Source organism: Eimeria acervulina, genomic scaffold (assembly GCF_000499425.1).
Source record: "Eimeria acervulina Houghton genomic scaffold, Eah_scaff328, whole genome shotgun sequence".
Classification (NCBI taxonomy): domain Eukaryota; phylum Apicomplexa; class Conoidasida; order Eucoccidiorida; family Eimeriidae; genus Eimeria; species Eimeria acervulina.
Genome location: NW_013549879.1, coordinates 14,935 through 24,361, shown reverse-complemented (window position 1 = coordinate 24,361; position 9,427 = coordinate 14,935). Strand labels below are relative to the sequence as shown.

Sequence of the window (9,427 nt, the reverse complement as noted above, 5' to 3'; positions counted from 1 at the left end):
TGTGGTTTAGGGTTTAGGGTTTGTGGTTTAGGGTTTAGGGTTTAGGGTTTAGGGTTTAGGGTTTGTGACCTTCTTGAGCCTTTCGGGGTTTTTCATTTTCGTTTTTGTCTGCCAGGCCGCCCATCGTTCTCCTAAAAGCAAATTTTTTTCTTTAAGAAGAACAAACCTAAAAAAGATAAGAAGATAAACATATATATATATTTATATTTATTTATTTATATATTTATGTATATTTATATTTATATTTATTTATTTATCTAGTATATTTATTTATTTATTTTTATTAAGACAAGACAAAGACAAAAATATATATCTCTTCAGACAAAGGAGTTAAAACAAAATTAAAAAGAAGTAAAAAGAACAAAGAATAAATATAAAAAAAGTAAATAAAAAAATAATAAATATAAATAAATATAATTATAAACAAAACAAGGCAAAGCAAATATAAAACAACAAATAAATTAAATAAATAAATAAAACAAAAGAAATAAAATAAATAAAATAAATAAATAAACAAACCAAAGTGCATGCAAAGAACGAAACAAAGACAAAAATAACAAAATAAATAAATAAAATAAAATAAACAAATAAAACAAACAAATAAAATAAACAAAATAAATAAATAAAATAAAATAAATAAACAAACCAAAGCGCATGCAAGTAAGATAACAAAGACAAAAAGCGTGAAATAAATAAATAAAATAAAATAAACAAATAAAACAAACAAATAAAATATACAAAATAAACAAAATAAATAAATAAAATAAAATAAACAAATAAAGCAAACAAATAAAATAAACAAAATAAACAAAATAAATAAATAAAATAAAATAAATTAACAAACCAAAGCGCATGCAGATCCTCAAAAGACTTCGCCCGGAGAAGCCGCGCAGGCCAGGCGTCGCCTGTCTGAGAAATTTGCTGTTTTGCTGCAGCAGATAAATTAGGGTCTAGATACCCCCCTAAATAAACACAAAACAAAACAATTGCTGCTGCTGCTGCTGTTGCTGCTGTTGCTGCTGTTCCTGTTGGTGTTGCTGTTGCTGCTGTTCCTGTTGGTGTTGCTGTTGCTGCTGTTGCTGCTGTTGCTGCTGTTGCTGCTGTTGCGGCGCGGTCATAGAAACAGCAAGCAGCAACAGTAGCTTTAAAACAAAGCATGAAGTAATGCATGCAGACACAGAAGATGCAGCAACAGCAGCAGCAGCAGCAGCAGCAATATCAGCAAAACCAACAGCACCCCCGCACACAATAGAAGCAGCAGATGCCGCAGCAGCAGCAACAACAATCGCCCTGACGGCAGCAGCAACAGCAAGATCAATGCCAGCCACAGCAGCAACAAGAGGAGGAGGAGGATGAGCAGCAGCAGCAGCAGCAGCAGCAGCAGCAGCACGTTAGCAGCATCATACCCTTCCACAGCTCCTCTATTCCTCGCCTTGGGGGCCCTGTCCCCCTTAAGCAGGGGGCAGCGCAGCGCCGAAAGGCCTGCAGCAAAACAGACATCTTCTTGCAGCAGCAGCAGCAGCGACAGCAGTAGGTGCGACGCCAGCAGCAGCAGCACCGGGATCTGTCGTCTGCTGCAGTAGTAGTTCAAGCGAGCAGCAGCTACGACATAATGACGCTGCTGCTGCTGCTGCTACCGGTCTTGTCACTTTAACCGGTGCTGCTAATGCTGCTGCTGCTGTTCCTGCTGCTGCTGCTGCAGCTGATGCTGCTGCTGCTGCTGCTGCTGCTGCTGCTGTTGCTACAGTTGTTGTGGATTGTGTTTCCCCTGGAAGCTTGCTGCTGCAGGCTGCAGGAACCCAGTAGAAGTTCGGTTTGTTCTCTTGGCTGTTGCTGCTGCTGCTGCTGCTGGGGTGTGCTGCTGCCGCCTCTGCCGCTGCTGCTGTTGCTGCTGCAGCCGTTGCTGCTGCTGCTGCTGCTGCTGCTGCAGGGGCGTTGAAGCGCTACAGAAGTCTCTATGCTGTGAATATGGAAGAAGAGAAAATGTCTTCTTTCGTTGTTAGAGCCGAGGGCTCAGTTGCTGCTGCTGTGCTGCAGCTGCTGCTGCATGCATGCCGCTGCAGCAGCAGCAGCGGCGACAATAGGAGAAGCAAATTAAAAGTCTAATAGAAGTTAGCAGCAAATATATTTCATTGGCTTCTCCCATCAATTCACACGCATGCAGTTGCCGGTGTTGCTGCTGCGGCGGCCAGTTGCTGCTGCTGCTGCTGCTGCTGCGAAGGCTGCAGCAGCGGCTGTAGCAGCAGCAGTGTTGAACCGCCAGCAGCAGCAGCAGCAGCAACAGCCGCAGCAGCAGCAGCAGCAACAGCAGCAAGGCGAATAATGTGTAGTTTGTATTGCATGTTTTTTATATAAACTTTAATATAATTAATGAAGCCCCTTCATAACTGAAGGAGCTTGCGCAGCAACTCGGCTTGCTGCGCTCAAAGCAGCAGCAGCGGCAGCGGCTGCAGCAGCAGCAGCAGCAGCTGCTGCTGCTCATGCAGCTGGTTTTCCCTTGACCTCTGCATCTCTCGCGCTGCTGATGCTGCTGCTGCTAGAGTCTCCTTTACTTGTGCTGAGGCATGTGGGGCTGTAGCAGCAGCAGCAGCAGCCGCAGCAGCAGCAGGCTCAACACAGCCTCAAGACCGGGCCGGGGTAATACCGACGCGGAAGGTAGCAGCTTCGGCTGCTGTTGACAGCCACGCTGCAGCAGCAGCAACAGCAGCAGCAGCAGCAGCAGCGAGGCCCTCTCTGCGGCCTCTCTGGGGCCTTTTTTTGCAGCAGAGCAGGAGCAGCAAGAACAGAAGCTGCAGCAGCAGCAGCAGCAGCAGCAGCGTCAGCTGGCATACCACTCCGATACATTCTTGCAGTCGCAGCAGCGTTGTCGACAGCAACAGCAGCAACAGCAGCAGAAGCAACAGCAGCAGCAGCAACAGCAGCAGCTGCTGCTGCTGCAGCAGGCAATGGCGGCCCTACGAAGCCCCGATCCTCACTTTGAATGCAGGCCCCACCCCTGGAGGAGATGCAGCAGCAGCATCCATCAGCAGCAGCAGCAGCAGCAGCAGCAACGGCTGCCGCGCCTCTCCGACACCTTCCCCCGGTCCGTGCAGCAACAACAGCAGCAGCAACAGCAGCAACAGCAGCAACAGCAACAACAGCAGCATTGCTGCAGAGTGTCTCCTAGTATTGCTGCTCGCTGTGCGGCCTTTGAGCGTTTTTCTCGCGTGTCAGGAGCAGCAGGCAGTCGCTCTGCTGCTGCTGCTGTTGCTGCTGCTGCTTCCTCGAATGAGGCAGAAGCCGCTGCGCGAGCTGCAGCAGCAGCTGCTGCGCGAGCAGCAGCAGCAGCTGCTGCTGCTGCTGCACCTCCTGTTGCTCCTCCTTCCTCTCCGATTTTTTCCCCGCTCGCTGCTGCCCGAAGATCTCAAACTGCTGCGAGTGCTGCTGTTGCTGCTGCTGCTGCTGCTGCTGCTGCTGCCGCTGTTCTTCCCTCCTCCCCAAAGGGTGGCAGTGTGGGCTGGCGCGGCAGCTACTGCAGCAGCAGCACCAGCAGCGGCGGCAGCAGCAGCAGCAACGATAGTAACAAGGAGAATGTGCTGCTGCGGCGGAAGACAACCACCGCATGTCCTGCTGCAGCAGTTGCTGCTGCTGCTCCCGTCTTACCCAGGCTGTCTAACTCACAGAGTACCGTTGCGGTAGAGTATCGCTCCAGAACACTGCAGCAGCAGCAGCAGCAGCAGCGGCAGCAGCAGCAGCAGCAGCAACAGCGGCAGGGGCAGCAGGAGCTGCTGCTGCTGCAGCAGCAGAGGCAGCAACAGCAGCAGCAGCAGCGGCAGGGGCAGCAGGAGCTGCTGCTGCTGCTGCAGCAGCGGCAGCAACGGCAGCAACAGCAGCAGCAGCAACGGCAAGGGCAACAGGAGCTGCTGCAGCAGCAGCAGCCTGCGCAAAAACGACTGCAGCTGCAGCAGCAACAGCAACAGCAACTTGCTGCTGGGGACGCATGCAAGGTTTTGGAGGAGGGCAGCAGCAGCGGCGGCATCACGCGGCTGCTGCAAATTTCAAAGTCAGGTGAAGCAGCAGCAGCAGCAACAGCAGCAGCAGCAACAGCAGCAGCAGCAGCACCCCACGATGGGGACGCGAGGTTTAGCCCCGAAGCTGCTGAAGGCAAATTGAGAGATGCTGCTGCTGCTGCTGCTGCTGCTGCTGCTGATAGGAGCCCGGCAACCCCATCCTGCGCAGCAGAACCAGGACAGCAGAAGCAACAGCAGCAGCAGCAGCAGCAGCAGCAGCACATACAGCTGCGGTGCCGGGGTTTGAGGGATGACCGCAGCTGGCTGCAGCAGCGCCAGACTGTCCCCTGTTGTTATGCTGCAGCAAATCCAGGAGTAGAGACACGGCGTACATCAGCAGCAGCAACTGCTGCAGCAGCAGATGCAGCAGCAGCAGCAGCTGCTGCAGCGGAGCCCAGCAAAGCAGCTAAACACCACAGTCAGCCTGCTCCAGGTAGACGTACGACGCAGCCTGCTGCTGTGGTTCAAACAGCAGCAGCAGCAGCAGCAACAACAGCAGCAGCAGCAGCAACAACAGCAGCAGCAGCAGCACCAACGAGATCAAAAACAGCGCCGGTAGCTGCTGCTGCTGCAGCTGCTGCAACAGCACCAGCAACAACAACAGCAGCAGCAGCAGCAACGAGGCCAAAAACAGCACCGGTAGCTGCTGCTGCAACAGCAGAAGCTACAACTGCAGCAGCAAATACAGCAGCAACGGAATCCAAGTGGAGGCGCAGCAGAAGCTCAGCTACTGAAGCCGGTGCGGAAAGGAAGGAGCTTGCTGCTGCTGCTGCTGCTGCTGCTGCTGCTGCTTCTCCTAAGCCGCTGCTGCTCCCCAAGCTCTCGCTGTTCATCTCTGCGACAGCAGCAGCAACAGCAACAGCAGCATCAGCAAGAGCAGCAACAACACCAGCAGCAACAGCAGGAGCAGCGCCAGAAGCAGCAGCAACAGCAGCAACAGCAGCAGATACGACTGTGGGATCGAAGATGCGGCTGCCTGAAGGTGAGTGCCTGCAGCCTTTGTTGCTGCTGCTGCTTCTGTAGCTTTCACTCCTGCTGCTGCTATACTGCTGCTGCTGCTGCTGCTCTTCTGTTTAGCTTAGGTGGTTAAGATTGTTGCTGCTGGTAGTTATTTGTGCATGTGTTTGCGTTTGCTGCTGCTGCGCCACTGCAGCGACATTCGGAAGGTCGCCGGGCTGGGGCTTCAGCAGCAGCAGCAGCAGAAGCAGCAACAGCAGCAGCAGCAGCAGCAGCAAAGGCTGTCACAGCAGCGACGACAGCAGCAGGAGTATTCTTTTCTCTGAGGAGACTCCATGCAGTCCGCTGCAGCAGCACTGGCAGCAGCAGGAACGCCAGCAGCAACAGCCCCAGCAGGCACAGCAGCAACAACAGCAGCAGCAACGGCAGCAGCAGCAGCAGCAGCAGCAGCGTGCACTCAATCGCTGCACTCTGCTGCGAATCCCTGAGGCTAGATTAATGTGGACGGGGCTCGCGGCGGTGCTGCCGCTGGTGGCCCCACACTTAGTTCGAGCTGCAGATACACCCGAATCTGCTGCTGCTGCTGGTTCTGCTGCTGCTGCTGGGGGGAGGGAGGAGCTGCAGCAGCTGCTGCAGCAGCAGCTGCTTGATCTTCATCCAGCAATTCGCAACAGACAGCTCATAAGGGCTATTCTCGATGGTAAGCTTCAACAGCAGCAGCAGCAGCAGCAACAACAGCAGCAGCAGCAACAGCAGCAGCAACAGCGAGTGTTGTTGCACTGGGGCATTCTTATCCCTCTGCTGCCTTCGTGTTTATTTCGTTAATGTGTGCCGCTGCTTCTGCTGCTGCTGCTGCTGCTGTTTTTGCTGCTGCTGTTGCTGCTGCTGCAGGCCAGGTGTCTCTGTTGTCTCTGGTGCCGGTAGACGCATCGCACTTGGAGAGGGATTTGTCGCTGCTGCAGCCGCTGCAGCAGCTGCAGCTGCGGCTTCTAAATGGGTTTACCTTTAGCTGCTGCAGCGAGGCGCATGCATCACATGCTGCTTGTCTTCGTACTTTAGATCGTAGCCTCGCTCAAATGCTGGGGCAGTGGCTGCTGCGCTGTGCATGCGAAAGCAAGCAGCAGCAGCAACAGCAGCAGCAGCAGCAACAACAGCAGCAGCAGCAGCAGCAGCAGCAGGAACGGCGACAGCCGCTGCTTGAGCAGGTCCAGCAGCAAAAGCCGCTGCTGAAGCACGTTCAGCAGCAGCAGCAGCAGCAGCAGCAGCAAAAGCCTCTGCTGGAGCAGATGAAGCAGCAGCAACAGCAGAAGCGACTGCAGATGCAGCAGCAACAGCAGCAGCAGCAGCTGCGGCTGCAGGAGCAGATGCAACAACTGCAACCCCGTAGGGGTTTGCTGCAGCAATCTGCTGCAGCAGCAACAGCTCCTGCTGTTGCTGCTGCTTCAGGACCTTGTCTTAGCAAAGCTGTGAGGGGATCGCCACAGGGGACAGATATGCTGGGTGCAGATATTTCTTCCCCTACAGCGGCTGCTGCAGCTGCTGCAGCAGCAGCTGCGGCGGCGGCGGCTGCCGCTGCAGCTGCTGCGCATTCGGAAGCAGAAGCAGCAGCAGCAGCAGCTGCTGCTGCTGCTGCTATGCGGAGGGACGTCGCGAGACTCCCGAGCAGCCCCTTTAACTGGCGCCTGGGCAGCAGCAACAGCAGCATTAGCTCGGCCAGCAGCAGCAGCAGCAGCAGCAGCAGCAGCAGCAGCAGCAGCAGAAGGTTGCAGCTGGAGCCGTTGCGTCTGTGCCATGTAGAGTGTTCTGTGTTGTCTCCTGCTGCTGGCGATTCATGTTTGCCTGAAGGCCGCCTGTACAGCTTAAGTAGAGAGGAGACAGCAGCAGCAACAGGAGCAGCAGCAGCAGCAGCAGCAGCAAAAGTGCAGCAGGGAGACAGCGATGAGGGTGAGATAGGAGAAGCGCTGGAGGCCGCTACACCCGCTTTGGTGCGGCGGTTAGAGTCTTTGAAGTCTCCCTTTCGTTGCTCTGCTGCTGCTTCACCTGCTGCTGCTTCACCTGCTGCTGCTGCGCCTGCTGCTGCTGCACCTGCTGCAGCTGCAGCAGCAGCAGGGCCAAGTGCAGCTACACCTCAAAGCCCCACGTCTCCCTGCAGCAAAAGAGCGAAGCTCAAGCCGGAGCTGCACTCCGGATGTGCAGCAGAAGAGGAAGTTGCTGCGGGTCAAACTGCAGCAGCAGCAACTGCAGCAGCAGCAACAGCAGCAGCAGCCCAGCATGGGAGTGCTGCAGCCTCACAAACCATACCTCAGCAAGAGCCCCTGGGGAAGCAGCAGCAGCAGGCTGAGCTTCAGCAGCAGCAGAATGAGGCAGGCAGCAGCTGCAGCAGTAGCAGCAACAACAGCAGCAGGAGCAGATTTCCTAGCCTGTACGACTTGCCGCCGTCAGCAGACAGCGCTACAGCAGTGCAGCAGCGGGAGTTAGGGAGACAGTTTGTGCTGCAGCTGGGGGCCTTAATATTAGCTGCCAGCAGCAGCAGCAGCAGCAGCAGCAGCAAGAAGCTGCTGCTGCCGCAGCTAGAGCCCCTCAGGATAGCAGCAGACACACTCAGTGCCTACGACTTCTCCCGCTCTGCAGCTACGCAGCAGCTTTCTGCTGCTGCTGCTGGGGCAAGAGGAGCTGCAGCGGATGGAAGCAGCAGCAAAAGCAGCAACGCGAATGAGAACGGCAGCAGCAGCAAACTCTCCCTGCGGCAGCAACAGCAGCAGCAGGAGCAGCAACAGCCCTTCCCGCTGCTGCAGCGGGAAGGACTGGCGAGACGCGGCTCTGCAGCAGCAGCAAATGCACCGGGTGTATCAACAACAACAGCAGCAGCAACAACAGCAGCAACAGCAGCAACAGCAGCAACAGCAGCAGTAGCTGCAGCAACAGCAGCAAATCAGGACCTGTGGATTCGCTTGCTTTGCCGTTGCCCTGTTTCTCCTGTACAAATTTCATTCAGTCGTTCTTCTAGAAAAGCTGCTGCATCACCTCAACAGGAGCAGCAGCAGCAGGAGCAGCAGCAGCAGCAGCAGCGCCGTTTAAGCTACGGTGTGACAGAAGCCCCGCCGAGAGATAATACTGCTGCTGCTGCTTCTGCTGCTGCTGCTTCAAGTGTACAGGAAGGGTCATTCAAGAGGCTGAGGTCTTGCTTTGCAAGCAAGGGGTACAGCAGCAGCAGCAGCAGCAGCAGCAGCAGCATTGCCTCTCGGCGGCGTTCCTTTGGGGACCGGACGGTAGCTGCGATATCGCTCCAGAATGCTTCTGCTGCTGCTGCTGCTGCAGCAGCAAACGAGAGAGGAAGCAGAGCTCACTGGTGCGAATGTTTTCTTAACATAAAGCTCAGTGATGCTGCGCCGCGTGACGGTGCTTCAGCAGCAGCAGCAGGTGCTGCTGCTGCTGCAGGCGGTGCTGAAGCAAACAGTCGGTGTGCGCGGCAGCAGAAGGGAGAGGCAGCAGCAGAACGTGCTGCTGCTGCAGCGGCAGCAGCAGCAGAAGGCGTAACAACAGTTGCCAGTGGTTCAAAAGGAGGGAAGAGCGCAGCTGCTGCAGTTGCAGCAGCAGCTGCTGCTGCTGCTTACTGCAGTAGTAGTAGCAGCAGCAGCAGCAGGTGTATGTACAGGTTGCAGGTATCGAACGAAAGGCCTGAAAGCGATCGTTTGTTCTGGGTAATGCCTGCTGCAGACATGCGGCAGAGCAGCAGCAGCAGCAGCCGCAGCAGCAGCAGCAGCAGCAGCAGCAGCTGGAAGGTGCTGCAGCTGCCCCGCGCAGTGTCTCTAGAAGACTCTGTTGAGGAGTTGATGTGCAAGCAAAACTTCTTAAAAGAATTAAAAAGCAGAATACACAGCGGGGCCCTCTCCAGGTAACTTAAATACTGCTGCATGCGTGCATGCATGCGTGCATGCATGCATGCATGCGTGCATGCATCAAGTGTATGTACAGTATGCATGCATGCATGCTTCAGGTGTATGTATACAGCCTACTTGCATGCCTACATGCATGCATGCATGCATGCATTCTTCAGGTGTATGTACAGCGTAACACTGCTAACACCGCAGTTAAGGGTTTGCAGTGTGCTGCAGAGAAGGCAGCAGCAGGCAGACGTTTTCTGCTGCTCCGACCAGGGCAGCTGTTGCTGCACTTGCAGCACCGCCAACAGCAGCAGCAGCAGCAGCTGCTGCTGCTGCTGCTGCTGATCTTGAAGCAGCGCATGCATGATGCATTGAGTTTATGTAAATGTTGATAAGCATGAACATGATGCAAGCAAGCAGCAGCCTTTTGCCACATCATAGCAGCAGCAGCAGCATCTGCTGCTGCTGCTGCTGCTGCTGCTGCTGCTGGCTTTTGCATTGAAGGGGATACAGAGATTATCGTTTCGAACGATTTTT

General features: G+C 54.4%; 1 protein-coding gene across 1 annotated transcript; it reads left to right on the top strand.

The window, feature by feature from the left end:
* Positions 1-2,564: 2,564 nt before the first annotated feature.
* Positions 2,565-8,905, top strand: EAH_00033170 (hypothetical protein, conserved; the record flags this gene model as incomplete). The annotated part of the gene is made up of 4 exons (XM_013395920.1): positions 2,565-2,637; positions 2,764-5,031; positions 5,203-5,706; positions 5,898-8,905. The coding sequence occupies 4 exons, from the start codon at positions 2,565-2,567 to the stop codon at positions 8,903-8,905; spliced, it is 5,853 nt and encodes a 1,950-aa protein (XP_013251374.1).
* Positions 8,906-9,427: the final 522 nt, after the last annotated feature.